General features: G+C 31.9%; 1 protein-coding gene across 6 annotated transcripts in view; it reads right to left on the minus strand.

Annotated features, from left to right (window-relative positions):
- LOC145305922 (uncharacterized) overlaps nt 1–22,925 on the minus strand; it is a 137,451-nt gene that overhangs the window by 95,212 nt on the left and 19,314 nt on the right. For all 6 annotated transcript variants that reach the window (XR_013874816.1, XM_080147800.1, XM_080147799.1 and 3 more), the window contains exons 7-13: nt 21,894–21,973; nt 21,437–21,521; nt 20,910–20,971; nt 7,101–7,197; nt 6,684–6,790; nt 6,360–6,468; nt 5,277–5,376 (exon numbers count right to left, since the gene is read on the minus strand). Coding sequence is in view for 5 of the 6 variants with exons in the window: in XM_080147800.1 (XP_080003926.1) it covers nt 5,277–5,376; nt 6,360–6,468; nt 6,684–6,790; nt 7,101–7,197; nt 20,910–20,971; nt 21,437–21,521; nt 21,894–21,973 (640 nt within the window). In the remaining variant the exon portion in view is untranslated. The remainder of the gene's footprint in view (nt 1–5,276; nt 5,377–6,359; nt 6,469–6,683; nt 6,791–7,100; nt 7,198–20,909; nt 20,972–21,436; nt 21,522–21,893; nt 21,974–22,925) is intronic.

Below are 22,925 nucleotides of genomic sequence, written 5' to 3' on the forward strand. Positions count from 1 at the left end.
ATTGTTCCTTTTCTTAAAACGCCAGAAATTTAATTTTAATACCTTTGACTGAAAAATTTTTGAAAATTAGACCATAAACACCAAAGATATGGGTAAAAATGTGAAAAATATGAAAAATAGCCCAAAACCTGCAAAAAGGCAGTCTGACTGTCATTGTTGTTTTCTTCAAACGACAGGAAACTTAATTTTGATATCTTTAACTGAAAAAATTTTGAAAATCGGACCATAAACACCAAAGATATGGGGAAAATGTGAAAAATATTAAAATAGCCAAAAACCTGCAAAAAGGCAGTCTGACCGTCATTGTTGTTTTCTTCAAATGACGGGAAATTTAATTTTGATATCTTCAACTGAAATTTTTTTGAAAATCGGACCATAAACACCAAAGATATGGGGAAAATTTGGAAAATATAAAAAATAGCCTAAAACCTGCTAAAAAGCAGTCCGATCGCCGTTGATGTTTTATAGTTAATTTTGCTCCTTAATGATGGGAATGTTGTCAAAAAATTTCAGCTCTCTATCTTTTATAGGAGCCGAGAAAATCACGTTTCCCCCAATTCATTAATTACGGACGGACAGACGGACGGACGGACAGACGGACGGACGGACAGACGGACAGACGGACGGACATTGTGAATTATAGAGTAGCTTCGCTACTAAAAAGATAAGTTATTTTGAATAATTTTTTATAATCTAATTTCATAAAAAGGGAGAAGAAAAAAGCTTAAAACCATCCTAAGAATAAAAGAGCCTTAAACAATTACCAGACATATGTGAAGCCTCTGTATTTCTATCAGTTCAGAGATTTTAAAAACTTCTATATATATATATAAACCCTCAAAAACACAGAAAAAGAAAAAAAGTAGTGGATGTGAAGTGATAAGATAATATTCAAATTTTTATACTTCCCCAATGATGATAAAAAAGTGATCCTTCTGTAGATTAAAATAAATAGTTAAAATGTTTGGATACCATTAGCTTGGTCCTAACTCATGAAGATTTAATAAAATTACCCAAAGTTTTTGAGTTTGACAATTAATATTATGCACTTATAAAACTTTGGGTACCACTATATTTTTTGGTCCATTGTCCCCTCCTCCCTCACTGTATAAAGATTGTTATAAACAGCCCATATTATATTATATTGGTCCATTATATTTGTGAATAGATACTCATATTATAATAAGTAGGATAGGATTCATTCAAATTTATCTTTTTATTTGTAAGCTACTCTATTATTCATTTTGTTTGTTCGTCTGCCAGTCCGTAACGATATCGGGGAAAAGGCGATTTTCTTGGATGCTGTTCAAGTAAGCGGGCTGATTTTTTTTGTGGAGATTCCAAATATTAGATTATTATTTAATTTACAAAGCTAATTTATGCAACAAAAATAGATATATTTAAACTAGATATATGTATTTTGGTGTATTTTTTCTTCAAATTCATTATTGATTTATAACAATCACATAATTCCATTGCTATATTTTTGTGCTCTGCTATTTATGGATTTTGTCATCCTTGTTATTTGTAAGACCAAATCATATCTCCTAAATACATACAGGAAGAGCAGAAGTAAAAATTGTTTTATGGAGTAAATTCTCATCAATAAGAGTAATCATAAAAAAATGACAATCTATCTTCAATAGCAACCTTGTAACTCTATGTTCGCCCCTAGTATTAAAGACAAACCATAATTTGTGTATTTTGAACTTTAGCAGAGTGTTTAATATACGTTTGTGTCTAATGTTTACTAATTGTAACTTTTACAACTATCTTAAATGGAATTCTTTCCTTAGAGGAGGGGTGATATACCCCGTCCACCCTATAAATAGCCTAATACCCGCGCTGGACCTATGTTTAACTTCTATAAAAATTGTGGCCTAAGCGTTTACAAGATCTTAAAGGAAATACCTAAGAGATAAATAGCTACACTTTTTCTTGTGGGGTAAAATAAGGGTTTCAAAGGTTTTAGAGGGGTAATATCATGCATCTTTAAAAATTCTAAGGGGGGGAACTGAGGAGTTTAATAGTTTAAAGGGCGGTGAACGCCCTTTACCCCCCCCCCCCCCTTGGACGTCTATGCCACAAAGGCAATATTTTTTCCAATTATCCAAAATACATTTTCTGCGACAACCCTACAAATAGACCAGTATGTGACATGACATTAGAGCAAAAGTTTTTTAGTATTAACTTGAGGATAGAACTTGATACTCTTTATGTCTTCAGAACACCTTTCCCTTCCCCCTTTCACTATTCCTTTCTGGGTCATCCTATATTTAAGCAAAATCTAATTTTAAATCTTTAGTCATTAGTAGCGCTGCTACTCTTCTTTTAGAATATGTTGGTGTGTCCGTAAGTCAGTCGCTACGTCATTTACTTACACTGTAGACTAATATCTTTATCAAAAGATTTTCTTCTTTTTTACTGCATTACAGTTTACTGTTCTTTGCAAAATTTGTTATGTGCGTATTTATTGACAATATTATACTCATTTTTGCACATATTCTAATAGAGAAAAGTAATTAAAATAAATACTGAACAAAAGTATCTAATGGAAAAACTTTTTGAAATCAATTCATCATATTTTCAATCTATTAAAGTACAAAATAAAACTATATCAGAAAAAAGAGGGGGGGGGGGGGGGCAGTATGAACCCAACGATTGCGTAATTCTAGTATTTATTATATTCTGAAACACCATAGAAAATCTATTAGAGCTTCCTTATAAAGATAAAATAAGTATTAAAAAACCAAATCCAAATTTCTGAGTCCTAAGCTAAAATTGGTAAGTCTTTTATTCCGTTTATCATTATAAACTCAAGTATAATATTACAAGCGGCTGCGTCCTTAGCATCTAGGGGCTCAGTATTTAAAGGATAAGGAAGTGCAGAAAAATAGTCTAAAACTCTCTAAAGACTTTAATCTAAAAACATCCCGGGGTATATATAAAGCTTCTCTGAAAGAGAGAACTTAATCAGTTCTGAAGTTATCAAAATCTTACTTAATACAAATGTGATATAATATTACTAGCGGCTGCGCCCCTAGCATCTAGGGACTCTATATTCGAAGAGCAAAAAACATCCAAAAACCATCCAAGGACTTATATCTAAAAATAAGATAGCCTAAAACCATCCTGAGAAATATAGAATGATACGGTTTTCTTAGCTTTTGTCTAAATTTGTCTAAGGGCGAAATTGTAAAAACACCATTAAAGTTTTTGCTTTAAAGTGATACATAGCTTTATATTGCAGATAACATGTATTAATATCCATTTCATTTTTGTTTTCTAATTTTAAAAGTCAAATTTAAACCATCCAAAAACAGATGTTATATATTTTCGACTCTTTTATAGCAGAAAGGCTACTCTATATGTCTATACTTCGTCTGTCTGTACTTATGTCTGTATTGCTAGCCTGGTTCGGTTTTTGTTAGAAGTGCAGAAAATTCAAAGCCTCATCACTTAATATCCCCTAGTCATCCGCTCCCCCTTAATCCCGATTTTATTCTATTTAAAAAAAACATGAATTTAACCCCCATCCCTTTTCATCAAAAAAACCTCTAAAACCCCTCGTTTTACCCCCCTCAAAAAAAAGCTTGGACGTCCCTATTAATAGGGGAATCTATGCAAGAAATATAGGCCGTCTATCTTAAATATCATCCAAGAAATACTTTATCAAAACTAAAAAAATCAATGATCTATAAATGAGAAGCCCAAAATGAGGAAAACTCCAGTTATTTTGTCAATTTATGAAGCTATGTACTGAGTACTGGATGGAAATATGGAAATTTTTAAAATTTTTGTAAAATTTGAGTTAATAAGGGATGCAAGGATAGGAAATTGGCATAAAAGTTAATATTTTTCCTCCAGTAATTTAGGATAGTCCATCTGTCTGTTCACAGCTCTATTCATTAATTTATGCAAGAATCGTATTTGAGACCTTGTTTGAAAGTATAACTCTAAAATAACTCACTAGTAATACAATTTAGCTTTTAATAGTGCATATAAAATTTAACTTTATAATGGCATACCATTGATCAATTAAAATCTATATTGGCCTGTCTTTGGTAATTTAGTCTGTATATTGGCCTATCATTGGTCCTTTTATAGGAACTATAAAAAGCTTCTATTTAATACAATTAAGGCAAAAAAGAAAAAAATCGTCTTTAAAATATTTACATCAACATTTCTTTTTATGCTATTATTTTAAGAGTTAGTTAAAACTAAATAAATATATCATTGAGATATCCACGTATCCCTGATAAGAAAAGAGTCAATATGACTATGTGAAGAATTTATTAAATATTATACCAGAAATTCTTAAGCCTACCTTCCTAAACTTTTACAGAGAGTTAAAGGATGATTCAACCCCCCCCCCCAAAAAAAAAAAATCAGTTTCATGCCATGATTAAGCAACCGAAGGTGGCATTGTATAACTTTAAAATACAGACCCCAACTCTTTAATTTTAGGCTTTATTTAATAGTTCTAGCTGTGCATGTTTATAAATCGTGTCTGTAACTTGGAATGTACCACCTTCTAAGGAAGCATCAAGATCAATTCTTCATAAAGTTTTGTCCATGAATTGAAAGCAAAGACGATTAAATGTTTTCTAGTATGGCTTCGAAACCGAACACAGTAAAAGTGTCGGACTGATTATGACGTAAAAAAAAAAATTAGCCAATGAGAGGGACTATAAATTTTACCATTGGTCAATAATGGCCTCTCATTGGCTAATTTTTTTTTACGTCATAATCAGTCCGACACTTTTACTGTGTTCTTCGAAACCGATTGATATCCACTGTTATTAGAAACGTTTCTCCGCCATACAGAAATATCATGTATAGCATTGCATTACAGACAATTTTCCACCAATATTAAAATAAAAATCATGAAATTAATACCATATTTGTTATCCCGAGCCTTCTGCTCCTCAGTGCTAACAAAACTAGTTTTAATCCAGCGGAAAGCTGTTTATAATTCCATGCGACAAATAACTATTTTTTCAAGTACTATATCCCTGTACTGAAAGTTTATCATATGTGATGAAATTGAATAAATTTAGTCTTCATACATGATGAAGGAAGGTATTAAATCTAATATAACCTACAAAGAGAACTGTCGCATATTTTTTTAGTGAACCAAACACCATTTTCATTCATTTAACTGATTTTTAACTTTACTTTCTCTGCGACTTGTGCGTCAATTGATAAATACTTTAAAACATTACCTTAACTGACATCTTTCTTAATAAAAAGAGCTAAACTTTTGTTGTAATTGCCTGTAGTATGGTTGTGAGTCTGTGTGAGCTGTGGTCCCAATAAGGCTGCCTGTCGTGCCATGTCTCTGCTGTGACAGCATGCTGGTCAAGGTGGCTGCACCTGAATGAAACCAAAGTTCTTAAGTTTGTCCTTTTTGATTTAGAAAAGGCGTTTGACTCAATACAACAACTTTTTTTTGTTTGTAAATCTGACTTCAATCTCTATCTAAAATTAATTTTAAAAAATGGTAGTTAGTGCCGCCATGTCTCTGCTGCGACAGCATGCTGGTCAAGGTGGCTGCACCTTAATGAGAGCAAAATTTTTGAACAGTAAATTTTGATATGGAAAAAGGTTTTGACTCGATACAATAGATTATCATTGTTTCGATCTGCCTTCAATCCTGGTCTAAAATAAAACTTTAATAGCTATGCAACAGTGCTGATTTAGTTACTATGTCTCTGCTGTGACAGTATGCTAGTCCAAGTGACTGCACCTGAATAATTGGAAATTTGTTGAATTTGTCAATTTTGACCTGGCATAGGCGTTTGACTCAATACAACAGATTTTTTCTCAATGTGACATGTATCTCAAACTAAAATCAATTTTATTAGCTGTGAAACATTGCCTTTTTGTCGGTCAAGGTAGCTGCACCTGAACAAAGGCAAAATTATTGAACAGTAACTTTTGATGTGGCAAAGGCGTTTGACTAGAAACAACAGCCTTTTATTGTTCGGCTGTGATATCAATCTAAATTTCAAAATACAACTGCCAAACAAATTTAGTTGGTAGTATTTCAATGACTCTACTGTTATAGCATAATGGTTGGTAAAGGTGGCTGCACCTGCAGGAAATCAAAGTTATCAATATTGTGACTTTTGACCTAGCAAAGGCTTTTTAAATTTTGACTCAATACAATATTATTTATTTTTGTTTTGAATTGACATTCTTTTGATTCCAAATATAATAGTAATAGCTGTAAAATAAAATGCTTGTTAAATCTAAAAAAAAGGTTTCTAGAATCCAAAGGCAGTATTTGTGTGCTCATGTGAAAATTTGCTCTAAAAGAAAAGAGAAGTAGATCAGGACTAACAAAAAACTTATACCTGGAGGCGTATTGTGATAGGACTTAGAAGCAGGTGGCAGGGGAGAGTAATCTGAGGAAGGAATTATTGGAGAACTTGCAGAGCCAATAGTGGAGCCTAGCCCTCCACCCTGAAGCAACAACTGATTAGTTGTGAAAGTCGTATTTGTTATAAGCACGGCTACTGTAATATTATGATCTTTCCAATTATGATAAGATAATTTCGGATAATTAGATTGAAATAATTAGATGAATAAAGGATAAATAGATAGATAAAGTTATAGAAATAAAGGTATTTCAGTAAATTGACTGAGAAAATATTTTTTCAATCTCAAAGATAATTTACCTCAGATCTAAACTCTGATAGATTAGTGTGCTTTGAGTCAAGGCTGGGGCTTGTGGCGGGCAACAGACCAGAGATTGTCGTCGTTGCTGCTTTGATAGTGTACGCATCTAAATATAAAAGTCGTCTTCATAAGATAAAGTAGTAAGCTTTTTGTCTGAAGCATAATGAACTGGTTCTTCTATTTAGGGTAGTTTCTTAATGCTTTAATGTTATGTCCATGGGGATCTAAAGGGAAAGGACAACAAAGTATAAATCAAAATTACCCTTTTTATGGAGTAAATTCCTTGGTTGAAAAGTTTGTACACTTCAAGTTTGTAGAACCCAATTAAGTCCACAAGTTTTTAAGCCAAAATGATTGAAAAAACTTGAATTACCAAAATATTTGCATTAGCTATTCTGTTTTAACAAAAATCTCACCATTTCTTTTGTTTTCAAGAGCAGCTATAGCCCTGTTATCCTCTTCTATTTTTGCTTTGATCCTTTCTATCTCATCATCTGTCACAAACTTAGGACCCTGAAATAATACATATTTGCATGATTCATAGTAAAATGGCTAACAAATGGCCAAAACATTAAAAATCATAAAAAGTAGTGCAGAATGAATTTCAATTGTCCATTGCATCCAGATTATGTCTGCAGCCCAAACCAGATTATAATTGTTTTTAAGAACCTATATTGATTTTTTACCATAAAAAATCACCAAAGAAATCTTTTACTTTCAATAAACAATTCAAGGTAGAACCAACAATGGACAATCAAAACACATAGAGGATCTGACCCCAAACCAACCAGTTAGTTAAAAGTTTATTGTTTGCACATGTTTGAATTAATAATTCTTACTACTTAGGTCCAAACACTAAGAAACTATGGCTACACACACACACACACACACACACACACAAAAATTCTTAATGATATTGGTCTGCTAATCTAAAAAACTAAGAAAAGTTGCGTTCTTGCTTGCCCCAATATTTCAAGACATTTCAATAAAGTTTAGTTAAAATATTTTTATCATTGATTAAGCCTTTGTAAAAATAAATATTAAAGATAATTTTGAATCCAAAATCTCAGTTAACTTTTACCTATTCTTTATTGAAACAAATAATAAAAGTAGTAGTCTGAATCATTTCAATGCAAACAAATTAATTCACACAATTTAGGTCATTTATAATCTTTTGATAATTTTTTATTAAACTATCATTTAAGTACTTGTTCACCCTTTGACATGAAGCCATTATTTTACTATCACTTGAATGTTATTTACTATTGTATACTTGCTTGTTCTAGTTAATTTTGAGGCAGGTAGGAAAATGTTCAAGTATAGTAAAGTGTAAACAAAATATAAAATAATAATATTCTGCACTAAGTAAAGTAGACCAAGCCCTTCCCCCTTTCTTATCCATAAATATGGTTTTTATTCCCTTTCCCCCTTTGGGGATAGGGTCAACTCTTTCTCTTTTTATCACTCTGTAGTAGTAGACTACATTATTGGACATAATAAATGGATGTAATAGTCATGGTGACAACATTTAAGGATATGCATAAGGACCAATTTAAGTCTATTTGTGTAATCTAAATATGGAGTGCTATCTAGCTTATTAATAATATTTTATGTCGATTTCATTGAGACTTACAGGCTAAAATTGATATAAAGTATTTTGACAGAATTTGAACCTAAAGCTTTAAGATACAAAAAATAGATTATTTTGTACACAATGACAACTCGAAAATTAAGATTTAGTTAAAGATAAGAAAAATTCTTTGAAAAGAAATAAAATCTTTTTGGCATATAGTAGCGTCTTCGCATTTTCTAAGGCAAGTAATACAATTATAACTTCAGTGATAATTTGAGATATAAGATTTTTTTTGTACTTTATTCATACTAATTAAATCCAATAATACCAAATAATATTAAAGAGAGGCGAGGGTAGTGTAAACCATTGGGGTTAGAAGTGGGGGAGAGGTGTAATTTTGCATTAAAGAGTAAAGCCGAAAGTGTAAAAAAGCTGGCTAATATAAGAAGAGTAAGTCTCCATAAAGGTATGGGGGGTTGGGGAAATTGAAGACTTTAAAGTAAAGTAAGAAGGTGCTAATAGTAATTGATTTAAGAAAGGAGAAAAAGGAAAGAAAAGGGTAAATTTGTATATTCTAAAAATGTATTCTAGTTAAAAGGAAAAAGGGAATGAAAAAATAGTATATCATAGTAGGAAAAAAAAGAAAAAAGAAAGTAAACTAAATTTGTTTTTATGTATACATACATCAAAAGGGAAAGTAAGGAAATGGAATAATTATTGTAAAATCAAACAGAGAAACAATTAATTAGGATTAAAACAGTAGTAAGGTACTTTTGTTCGTCTTTTAAGATCTCGCTAACCACTGAACTAATATGGCTACTTGTTAGGAAAGCTTTTATAGGTACCAGGATAGTTTAAGCATATTTTATGTTTTGAAATCAGAATTTAGATAGTTTTAGACTATCTTTTATGTGTTTTTCTGTGCTATTCTCTCATTGGTCATTTAAAAAAAACTTTACCTTATCCAGTAACAAGTAGTATTAGGACAAAAAAATCTACAAACCTTTCTCCTTCCAAGAGGCTTCTAGCGCTATTTATGTTAAGATTAGCTGTTTACCAAGAATATTTAAATCCGCTAGGCGGAGCTAGTTAATTTTTTTTCTAGATTTAGGCGATTTCTCTTGGGAGGGTGGTGGTACCCTCAGCCAAAATAACTATAAACCTTGCCAGGACCTATAAAAAACTACATTGTAAAGTAGAACCATATCGGTTCAGTGGTTAGCAAGATCCTTCGGTACAGACACACACCGATCCTATTACTTTATTTTACAAGAGGTTTGGTGGAGGGAGAGAATTTTATTTTCCATTGGCCTATCCGTGTACATTGATTAGGATCGATGAGGATCTGAATAATTACTATAAATGTATGTGAGTAGTACCAACAGGGATGGAGGGGTCATTGGGCTGTTTATAACACAAGTCCCCAAAGTCTTATAATAACGTTTTCTTATTCGTTGGCTTAACAACTTTAGGGACTTTTAAAGAATTTTGATAGATTGGTTCATTAGGTTAAGTGTCCAAACATTTTTACCACCAATTGTAATCTACAGAAGGGGTAATTATATGTTTTATCATTCATTTACATCAATTTATTGGCCATTATCCTAACCCTTTAGATCCCTGGTGGGTAGCACCTTTTAGTAGAAGCAATATTCTCAGGGATCTTAAGGGATAAGACAATGAGAGATTAATTGGTGTCAATCCCCAAAATTAATCCTTCTGTTAATTTAGATTATCATTTGAAAAGTTTGAACGCTACTAGTTTGATCCAACGAATAACGCTTTGATAAAATCATGAAACAGAATGTTTATAAAATTTGGGTAATAATATAATTTTATTTCTAAAGTCTCCTCCCTCCCTTAAAATACCCAGTAATCTATAATACAATGTAGCTTCATGTCTGTCCGTCCGTCCGTCCGTCTGTCCGTATGAAGCTTAAGATCTCGTCCGTCCGTCTGAAGCTTAAGATCTCAGTATCCACTGAACCGATCGGATTCTACTCTTCAGGGTATATACCTATTGGTCCTTTGGTGGTTTTAAGCTATTTTCTTGGGGGATGGGACACTCCCAACCCCCCACAAATGAAAATTCCCCCCCAAGAAAAAAAAAATTTCTGGGGAACCTACTTCACATAAAATTAGCAGCACCAGAAATACTTATTTCTTTTTTACCTCTTGGGGCAAAGACCCTAGAGACTTGGGACGAAGCCTCTACTACTTTATAATGAAAATGCTCCTAGTACAGTGTGTCGATTGTCGAAAATATGTCAGCTATGACGACGTTTATCATATACTATTTAGTCGAATGAAACAAGGTTTCCTAATTTTGGGGTGCGTTTAAGCAAATTTGAATTGTCCTATGGTTTTCAAACCAGGATTGGGATACCTTTTACAATCCGTTCTAGATTTTTTAAAACATGCCAATTTTCCCGCTTTTTTATCCTATTAACAATTTTTTAAGGGAGATTTTATGACAATTTGGTAGAATGATAAAGTCACCCATATAAAATGTATGTGTATCCTAGATTTAAGCAATTTCACAATTTTCTTTTTTTTTGATAAGCATCTCTTTATGAGTTTATTGGTCGTTTATGTCTAATTTGTTGAACTTTTATGGATGTTGTAATCCTTGTTAATATTACTTTTTCTGTGTTTGAGTATGTGTATGTATGTGTGTGTGTGTGTGTGTGTGTGTGTGTGTGTGTGTGTGTATGTGTGTGTGTGTGTGTGTGTGTGTGTGTGTGTGTGTGTGTGTGTGTGTGTGTGTGTGTGTGTGTATGTATGTGTGTTTGTGTGTGTGTGAGTGTGTATGTGTGTGTGTGTTTTCTTTTAAGTCTATCGGAGTACATTTGGTTAATTAGAAGGAAAGTCAAATTATATTGGAAATAATATGAGGAAGACGTAGGGAGGGAGTCGACATTGGGCTGTTTATTACGCTAGTCCCTAAAGTTTTATGATATCGTTTTCTTATGCGTTGGCATAAAAACTTTGTGGACTTTTATCAAATTTTAATTGGCTTTTTCACTAAGGTGAGTGTCCTAACTATTCAACCACTAATTGTAATCTACAAAAGGGGTAATTTTGCGTATCATCATTGTATTAGCTTATCCCTGAAATTAGATTCCTGAAAAGTCTATACAATTTTAATTTTATCATTAATATTAAAAACCCTTAATTTAATATTATTAGAACTGTAAAATATTTCTTTTTGAAATTGCGTTTTCCAGTTTTCTAAGTTTTGATTGGCAATACCTTAACCCTGTGGGACTAACTTGCCCTTAGAATAACCTAACCTAACCTGAGATAGTGTAAAACACAAACACAAGAGAAACTGACCCCCCCCCCCCATTTAATTTTTAAATCTGCTCGACTAGAAACTCGAATGTCTTTTCATAAATACAATTTAAATAGACGCATAATCTTTTTGTTAACTAAATTTTATTATCTATTATCGAAAAGTAAAAAAAAGCCCGTATATCCCCAATGGTGATACTCAAAATTACCCCTTCTGTAGATTACACTTAGTGGTTGATAGTTTTTGACACTCAACTAAATGAACCAAAATAACCAAATTTAATAAAAGTCCCCAAGGTTGTTAAGACAACAAATAATAAAACATTATTTTAAGACTTTGGGGAATATTGTAACAAACAGCTCATTGTCCCCTCCCTCCCTGTATTTTACTTTATGCCTTCTTTGGAAAATAAAGTTCTTGTTTCATTGAGGTCAGAAAAGTTTTAAAAGAGAAAAAATAATGTGACTTTTTCTCGGAAAAGGATATATGTAAAATTAAAATAAATTTTTGTTTTACATACATTTACAACTAAGTCAATATTAGACATTATGTTCAAAATATTATCTATTTTATTTTATTTTATTAGTTCATTAAGTCATATTTTGTATGTTATTTTAATTATAACCTAAAACCATCTCTAAAATTAATATCTAAAGATAAAATAGCTTGAAACAATCCAGAGACCTTAGCGAAGCTTTCATTGCAAATCGGTTTAGTAGTTGACGAGATCTGAATTTCATTTTTCAAGGGGTTGTAAATATTTTTTATTACGAGACCTTTGCCAAGGAGGGAGGCGACATTGAAATGTTTATTACACTGATCTCCAAAGTTTTATAATAACTTTTCTTGTTCGTTGGCTTAACAACATTGTGGGCTTTAATTGAATTTTGATTGGTTGGTTCATTAAGATAAGTGTCCAAAAGTTTCAACCACTAATTGTAACGGAGAGAAGTTTAATTTTGTATATCATCATTGGAGATATGCATCAATTTATCGGCCATAGTCTTAACCCTTTAGATCCCTGGGCCTTTGCGGAAATGTGTGTCAAAGTAAATAAATTTCTTCTTTCAGGCTCAAAATAAATTCTGACCAACACGCCAGGGATGCAGGGAATGGTTTATTTTGAAAAACTGTTGACATTCTGTTGACATGCAATAATAAAAGGTGGTCATAACCGGTCACATAATATCGACATGTTATGTTCAATATGAATCGAATAAATGGCTTTAATAAAACATATTGATATTCTAACTATGACTAGATACTAAACAATTTTTTTACAAGTGTTTTTATATGTTACAAACCCCACAAGCCATTAATCTACATTTAAAAAATATTTTTTAGGGTCAGTTAATGATAAAACATGTTTTAACATATTGTAATCCATATACTTAAACTTACCCAGGGAAAAGGGAATGTGATTCTGACAAACAATTCTAAAGAAAAATTACCCCACAACCCCCTTCCCCCTTTCCTCCCCTTCGTACCCAGCCATCTTCAGCTACATGAAAAAAACAAAATATACTTCCACCTTACTTTTAAAGGTTTCGTGATTTTTTTTTGTAGAATTGATTGTTAGAATAGCTACCCAGGGAGTAAGGGGGGGGGGGACAATGGGCAATTAATTCAATATAAGAGTTATCAAAGAAAGGGCATGAAATCCAGTTTAATCCAATAAATTTGTAGTAAATTATAAAGGGATTGTTAATTGAATAATAGATTTCCATAGCCTCATGTAAAGTGAAATCACAACTTGTTTTTGATGAAATATATTGAGGTTTTTTGGTGTGATTTTTATATTAAAAGATTATTGGACCCGGCCAGCTGCTAGCAAGAATATGACTGCCCCTTTTTATTCTGTTTATTTCCCTTGCCCCTTGCCCCCACCTCCCTTCTCCCCGTCTGCTACATTCAAAACTAACACAATGAGTGTTTATTTCCCTTCCCCCCACTTCCCTTATCCCTTCTCCCCGTCTGCAATATTCAAAACATACATAACGAGTAGCGGCATTCTATGCGCAAGTCCCCAAACTCAGTCAGAAACTGCTAAATTCTTGCACATTCCCTTTAAGCCAGTCCCCAAAGTCTGAGACTCCTAAAAATTGAATATTCGATCCATTGTCCCCTCCCTTACTCCCTGATAGCTACCCCTGAACTAACCCAACTGGCATAATCTCGAAAGTAGCAAGGAACTTTAGAAGTATTAAGGAAAGAGAAGTGGGGTGGAATTTCTTTTTTTCATTCGCCTATCCCTTTATTTGATTACCAAACGCAAATACATTTAGAAACTTATGGGAACAATTTTTTACACTACAGCATAGATTCTCTATAATTTATTATCGAGGTATTTTTAGTGGTCAATATAATTTCTATATGTTTAAAGTTTGTATGTCTTTACATAAAAGGACAGTTATCTTTTATTTTCATTTAAAAAAGGCATCAGTTTTCATGAAATCTATTCATGTTATACTTAGTTTTAAATGCTAAATATCTGAATAGAAGTAAATATTGCTAGCGGCTACGCTCCTAGAGACGTTTAGGGGCAGCTAATAGGAAAGGGGTAATTACTCTTGAGAGGGTCGAAGTGCCCTCCCCCCCCCCGAAAAAATATTCCTCTTACACCTAAATTAATTCACTATAAAAGATATCGGTTCAGCCATTATACAAACACACATCATGTTACTTTAAAAAAAATATTTATACTTTTAAATGATCAAATGCTATAATAAAGTCCAAACTACATTAATTCTGACTTTTCGATGAACTAAAACTACTAATCCATACTAAAACTCTAAATAAAAGAAAAATTAACTCCAAAAGTTTTATTTTAAAGGGGTTATTGACTACCCTCTACACCCCCCTACCGCTACCGCTACTGTCAATAGACAAATATCAATAAAGCCTAGTGACAGGAAAAAAAACTTTTTTGATACTTTCTTACCCTTTATGTGGAAATATAGATGCTGTTTTGACTTCAGGCAACATTGCTTTTTATTTAAACATTTTCACATTATTTAAACTATTCTATTGAATATATATTATAAAATCACTTCTTTTAGTTTAAATTCATTAAGAAAACAAATTTGATAATGACTATAACCTTTATATTTTAGTATTTTTTGACATTATATATTTATTACTAGCATAAGCGCCCCTAGCCTTTAGGGGCTCTGTTTTTGAAAATATAGTGAAAAGCAGAAACCTAAAACCAAGATATAAATCAAATTGTTTAATATCACCCTGGGACCTTTGTGAAGGTTTTTTAATATGGAGCACCCAATCGGTTTAGTGGTTTTGTCTATTGAAATATTAAGCTACAGACCAAAAAAACATTACTACATTACATATAAAAAATCACTCCTTTTAGTTTAAATTCTTTAAGAAAACAAAATAATAATAACTATATAACTTTATGTTTTATTATTTTACATTATATATTATTGAACAGTTTCTTGACACTTATAAGATTGGAGGCTGACTTCTTATCCGCCAGCTTAAATATTACTATATACACCACGCGAATATTGTTTTATATTAATATGCAATAGAACTCTTATTAGAGTGCAGCAACTATAAAACAGAGTTTTTTTAGACTATTTATCTTCATAATATAATTAAGATGACCTATATAATCAAAACCAAAGAGCAAATATAAATAGATATGCACAAACATTACTGTCATGGATCTAAAGGGATAAGACAATGGCCGATAAATTGATGTACACCCCCAATGATAATGAACAAAAAACAACCCTTCTTTAGATTGCATTTGGTTGTTGAAATGTTTGGACACCCAACATAATGGACGTACCAATAAAAATTCAATAAAAGTCCCCAATATGAAGTTGTTAAGCTTACAAATAAGAAAACGTTATTGTAAAACTTTGGAGACTATTACAATAAACAGACAAATGTCCCATTCTATTTTTAACCCACTTACTTTTGTAGCAGTGTACATGAACATATAAACCATTATTTCAGCTTTCTATGCATATAAACCTCTACTTATCAGTATGCACATAGATATTATTTGAAAATACAAAACTGTCAAGTTATAGATAATAGCAATAAATGTTGATTTAAAAAAGCTTTTCTTTGGGTAAAGTTAAGTTAAGACTCTAGAGGGCTAGGTGTCGCTTCGGGTACTAGACCTCTCTCTCCACGCACCTCTGAACATACATACAATACTTATGATTGCGGTGTAAAGCTTCCATTCACTTCTTTGGGTAATTTGTCATTAAGAACAGTTTAAATTAATATCAAAAAGTCGATAAATCTAAAAGTACCAATAACTGACGTATCCTCGACATGATTCTATCTTAAATAAGTATATTACTGTAGAAAGTCGCCCCTTTTTTCAACTGACAATGGCTAATAAAACGTCGAAATGTCGCTATTCTAATAGCAATATAATCATCTTAGTGACAAAGCAGCCCAGTCTTTCCGTCTGACCTTATTTCTTTTTAATTAGATAAGGTTAGGTTTTTTTGACTAATGCTAAGAAAATAGACCGGCTTTACGGAATCAAAGAAACACAAAACCACACACACATACACACGTACAATCTATAGTAGATTAAAGAACAGGGGTATATGAAAATCATTTTTGGAAATTAACTCTTGTGTCTTAAATAGTTCCCCTGAAATGCTTTAATCTCACAAAATAGCCTTAAACCTTACTAAAAGAACACAAAAAATATCTTTACAATCGGCTACTTTATTGTAGAGCATAGAATTCTAATTTTGAATTGTAAATCAAACTGTATGTCTGTAATTTGTATGTTTGTCTGTCTGTATGTCCGAGTATATGTGTGTGTGTTGTGTGTTTGTGTGGGAGTGTTTGTGTGTGTGTGTGTGTGTGTGTGTGTGTGTGTGTGTGTGTGTGAGTGTTTATAAGGGTTCCATATTGCATATAATTATTCTAAGGGATAAATATTATCTATAAAATAATATATTAGGATATTATTCATAAAGGTTTCTAAAGGGATAAGACAATGGACGATAAATTTATGTACATCCCAAATGATGATCCTCAAAATTACCCCTTCTGTAGTGGTTAAAACGCTACAACACTCAACTTAATGAACCAACCAATGAAAATTCATTATAGTTCCCATAGTTGTTGAGTCAACGAATAAGAAAAAGTTATTATAAAACTTTGGGGACTAGTGTAATGAACAGCACAATGTCCGCACCCTCCCTGCATAGAATGACTGGAAATAATTCTCAACGATAAAACAAAGTTAAAATCCAGGGCTTGGCAGCTGCTCATCGTCCGTCTGTAAGCCTCGTTGAAATCAACCTTTTAGCATATTAAGCATAAGTCTAAACCTGACCCCAATTATGAAAATTCCTCTTTATTCAAAATAATTAAAACATACAAACATTTAAGGCTTAGTCGTGGCTGCTCAGCCCTGGAAAAAACATTAACAGAAAGTTTTAATTTGTGGATAGGGTAAAAACTCCAAATGCAAAAAAATGGGATTGAGAGTTAAATATGTTGAATGAAAGAGAGAGAGAGAGAGAGAGAGAGAGAGAGAGAGAGAGAGAGAGAGAGAGAGAGAGAGAGAGAGAGAGAGAGACAGAGAGACAGAGTAAGAGAGAGAGAGAGAGAGAAAGAAAGAGAGAGAGAGAGAGAGAGAGAAAATAATTTTTGTGTGAAAATAGACAAGTTTTACATTATCCGTAAGTAGTGAAGCTTTAAAACAAAGTAAATTAATCTGAATTTAAATAAACTGACAGATAGACATATTAAGTCAATTTTGAAGTAGGTACTATTTGGGTAATGAAAACCAGAAAAAAAATTAGAAATAGCATCTTTTATCCATTTTATCGATGTCTTCCCAAGAGCATTACAGACGGACCGACATACAAATTTAGTTATTATATGCCCATACTTAAGGGGTAAAACAAAAAAAAATATTTTTAAAAGCGAAGCTCTTCTATTACTAGGGTCGGTCCGTCCATACGTCCGTCCGTCCGTAATAGTGGTGATTGCATGGTGATTCCTGTAATAGTTAGGTACGATTTAGAAAACGTAGCAACTCTATAATCATCACCAAAATGTCCGTACATCCATTTTAAACATGTTGATTTTTTTACTTTTTTAACAACAAATTTTTATGTGATCTTATCATCCGATTGATCTGATTTTTGGTATATTGATTCCTGGGACAACAAATTATAATGTAATCAGCGAAGCAACTCTATAATCAAGTCCTAAAAATGTTAGTATGTCCATAAACATTATCCTGAATCAAGCAGTTTTTCAACAAATTTACTTACAATTTTGCTTTGACTCTTATACATTTATATTATGATTATTCAGTTCTGACACTGTACAAGTGTTAATGTCCGTTTGTCTTACCGTTTCAGTGCTTCGCTTTTATGGATGTTGTCATCCTTGTTAATATTAAACGACCATATTCTTTAAAAGACAGACAAACTTAAAAGTACAATTGACTTGTATAATTTCTTGGCAACAAGGATGACAACATCCATAACAGCGAAGTTCAACAAAATAGATGGTTATTCAAACGTACATACTTTCATTTTTAACTTCATTAATGATGTAAATAGTAAATAAAAAATAGATAAATAATTTAAAATGGACATATTGACGATCTTGTATTTATTTAATGTACCAAGATGTTACAGGAATCATGTCAAGTTTAAAATCGATTGGACAATCATTTTAAAGATAAAAGCTATCCATTGCACGCGGACGACTGGTCGGCCCTAAATTGTAGAAAAGCTTCACTGCAAAGAGAGAGAAAGTGAGAGAAGATTATGCACTTCTTATGAAACTTTGGAAATGGTTCTTCAATGAATCAGAAAAAGGTACAAACTTTCTAAAGAACAAAAAGTACAACGCGAAAGAAAAACAAAGGAGGCAAACTTATTTCATTATGACTTCGAAACCGACTAATATTTCCGGTTGATTAGAACTGGTTCTCAGATTTTTTGGAATTTATCGTTAATTTCATATATAACATAGTGTCAGAACTGAAGAATCAGAATATAGATGTATAAGAGTCGAAGCAAAATTGTAAGTAAATTTATTGAAAAATTGCTTGATACAGGATAATGTTTATGACATTTATAGGACTTGATTATAGAGTTGCTTTGCTTAATACATTATACTTTGTTGTACCAGGAATCGATATACCAAAAATCAGATCAATCAGATAATTAGATCACATAAAAATTCGTTGTTAAAAAAGTTTAAAAATCAACATGTTTTAAATGGACATACGGACATTCTTGTAATGATTATAGAGTTGCTACGCTTTCTAATTCGTACCTAACTACTAAAGGAATCACCATGCAAAGTTTGAAATCGATAGGACAATTCTAACATGCCTAAAATAACGAAAAAAGCTATCCGTTACGGACGTACGGACGGACGGACCGACCTTAGTTATAGAAAAGCTTCGCTTTTAAAAAGAAACTATAAACTTAATGAGAATGTTCATAAGTAGCACATAACTTACGAGCTAAAATATTTCAAATTAACAACTCTTTTAAACGATTTTAATGAATAAATATATTTTTCTGAGCATGATTATGGATAAGATATTAATAGATAAAAAGATTAAAAGAAGATTCTAATAAAAAGACAATGATTTACATCAAGATTAAGAATAAAAAGAGAAAATTTTGGGAAAGTTTGAAGATTTTAGTATCTATAATAAGCTATAAAAATTGGAAAGGATTTTAATAAATATAAAAGATTTGAAATCTGCATAAAATTTTAAGGAATTTTTATAAAATTCGTTTTTTGTATAATTCTTTATCTATAAGCGCAAATACAAATTAAGTCAAATAATTTTGACATCTGTAATTGGTGGATTGAAAACTATCTGCGCCCTGATTGGAGAAGCTTAAGTGACGTACATCATTCAACCAATTATAGCGCAGGTAGTTTCCATTCCACCTATCCTATTGGTCAAAATTTATAAACTTAAATTGGATTTGCGCTTTTAAATAATGAATTATATAAAAAACATATTTTATAAAAAAATCCTTAAAATTTTATGCAGATTTCAAATCTATTATATTCATTAAAATTCTTTCCAATTTTTATAGCTTAATCTATAATACAAAGTAGAACGATGTATGTCTGTTTGTTTGTCCCGGGAAGGTTTTTAACTATTTTAGGACGTACCACTACCCACTCAAGAGAAATCGCCCCTTGAAAAAAATTACACCCCTAAAAAAATTCCCCCTCCCAAAATTTTTTTGTAACTTTTTCTTTTAAAATCTAAATTAAGAAACTGGGTTGTCGAATTCAATTCCCCCCTCCTAGAGGCCTCTAGGGGCGTAGTCGCTAGTAAAAATTATATAGCATTTATTAGATTTTGATAGGGTTAGAAAGTCGAGAGTTAGATAGCTGACCCTTCATCTAAAGTTTGATAAATTCTTCCTGTAAAGCAAAAATGGATGGCCAATAAACAGGAGGGAAGAGGACAATGGGCTGTTTATTGCACTAGTCCCCAAAGTTTATAATAACGTTATCTTTTTCGTTGGCTTAAAAACTTTGGGGACATTTATTGAATCTTGATTGGTTTGTTCATTAAGTGTCCAAAGTTTCATCTGCTAATAGTAATCAACAAAAAGGGTTGTTGTGTGTACAATCATTGGGGATGTACATCAATTCATCGGCCATTATATTATCTCATTAGATCACTGGCCTATAAAACTTTTCACTTTTTAAATCAAATATTTTGCTTAAGTCAAAGTATTTTTTTTTTCCAAGATCACTATAATTTTTTTCACTATTTTGAAATAGAATTAAAAATACTATAATTAAAAACATTCTTTTGTTTATTTAAGGGGGTACTTCCCTGCCCCCCCCCCCCACACCCATTTTATACTAAATTGAAGCAAATACAGTCTTGAGACAAAGCCGTCAATACACAAACAATATTGATAATTGCTATTTGGTGCAGTAATTAGAATATTATTATTCACTAATTAATATTTGTTCTACTTATTCTACATATAAAACCCTCCCTCTTTTGAATAGCTTAAAACCATAACATCGTTTAAGAGAGGTCTAATAGACTTCAGGGATTAATTCAAAGACCCTAGAATGTAGAACATTACCGGGGTCTTTAGTTAAAGGTGTAACTCAAATCTAAGTGTTGGTTGTCTGAAGGTTGTTACTTTATCACTATCCCAACAGCTCTATCGTAAAGATGTATATACAGATAACTACCTACCCTCCTCTTCCAATTACATTTTTCGTCTGCTACCAAATTGTTTTCTGCTACTTGGCTGTGTTAATATTCCCGACATAATTGGTTGATTTTCAAAGATCCAATTATGTGGTTAAAAAAAGTATTTAACTGCTAACCTGTTCTAAAAGTTCATTTTGTTGTCGCTTTTGTTCTTCGCTTCGTGGCATTCCGTTTATACCTGTTTAAGTAGATAGATAATGAAAGTTTTTAATAACAAAATCTTAAAATTCAAAATGTGTGATTTAAAAAAAAATACTTTTTATTATGCTCATTGCACATGCTTTTGTTAGTAGATGTGAATTTTCAAAGATTTGATAGCTTCACTAATCTGTTTTTCTTTTTTTTAAAGTACACAATTAAGTCAAATTTATATCCTATTATGTAAAGTAGTAAGATTTTTTGTCTGTAGCGAAGGATACCGCTGAACCGATACGGTTCTCCTTTTTCATGAGCCTTCTTACTGGTTCTGAGGTGGTTTTAAGCTTTTTTTCTATTTTTTTAAATAACTCAATATCAATATCCCTTCGAATATAGTGCCAAAGATGTTAGGGGCGCAGCCACTTACCAAATATTTGCTGCCAACAAATAAATTACATACAGACCCAAATTATTAAGTAGCTTTGCTATCATCAAGGATAATTACCAGGAAGAAAAGATTGATTATTCTGGTTTCTGATGGTTGATGTCGCTTGAGCAAGCATTGCGTTGATATTGTTGATTGCACTCACCTATATATTACATTTTCATTAGGTCCGCCTAGCGGTACATTTTTGAACTAAATTTCCAGACTTTTAAAATGTTAGTTATGAAGCAGATTATAGTGACTACAGCAAATGACTTCATACAATACAAAAGACCACTGATAGGCCAGTATACATTTCACCATTGGTCAATTAAAATGTATACTGGCATATCATTTGTCATTTGTATTGTATGACGTCATTTTTAAGGTACTGCAAGCTGCTTCAACAGTCATGGAGGGCTTGTTAGGAATATTTTAAAGAACAATTTTTATCCTTATCATTATCATTATTTTCCGATATGAAGTTAAAGCGCAAACTTACCTACTAATGCCGCGCACAATTATGAAGGACACTTACCTCGTCTATATCTCTAATATTATTGTTATACTGTGAGCCCAGTATACTCGTTACAGGAGTTGATGATTGGGATATATCCACTGAAAATAAAAATAGATTTTTTATGGCCAAAGTTCTTTTTATTTAGAGCATGTACGTAGGTTTGTAGTTTGTAGTTGAAAATTCCATCATATAAGTAAATTTTAAACAAGGTTCATGAAAACTAATTAACAGTTATTTATCGTATCGTAATTTAGACAGCATTCCGCGGATAATAAAACTAAAAATTATAAGATTAAATCCAGTTTTGTTAATCCCGAGATACAGAAGGCCCAGGCTAAATAAAAATTTAAATTAAGTTTATAAATTGGGATTTTTGTTGTATAATATAAAGTTTATTTTATATCCGACATAACCCTAATCTATAATCAACATTAAAACATTTTAAAACTGCACTTGCAAAATTAATCCATACATTCTTTACTGTATTAAAAGAAATATTGCATACACGTTATGTCAAAATATCATTATGTAGCATGCAGTAAAAATCTTTTATGTTAATTATTACACTCTAACCATTTGCACAATTGTAGTAGCGAAGCTACTATATGACTTATCTGTAAAGATGTCCGTCCGTCCGTCGGTCATAAAAGTTATAAGTATTTTTGGCTATGCTTTTTTTTCAAAACCTTTTTATAGTGTCTATAAAAAATGACGTCATAAAATACAAATGACCAATGATAGGCCAATGCACGGACTAAATTACCATTGGCAGGCCCGTATACATTTCGATTGACCATTGGTAGGCCAGTACGACGTCATTTTTTGTATTTCCTTTTCTAAGGGTAAAGTGGGGAAAATTTGAGAACGCTAATTTGGTAAATTTTTTGTATATATAGGTATTTAACATAAAACTGACCCAAGGACGTCCAAGCTTTTTTTTGAAGGGGGTAAAATGGGGGATTTTTTAAAGGCTTGAAGTGTGTGATTTAATGTATTTTTTAAATCTTGAGGGGGTAATAGAGGTTTAAGTGTTTGAGGGGGTAATAGAGG

This window comes from Acartia tonsa, chromosome 14 (genome assembly GCF_053477335.1).
Source record: "Acartia tonsa isolate MP-2025a chromosome 14, ASM5347733v1, whole genome shotgun sequence".
Lineage (NCBI taxonomy): Eukaryota > Metazoa > Arthropoda > Copepoda > Calanoida > Acartiidae > Acartia > Acartia tonsa.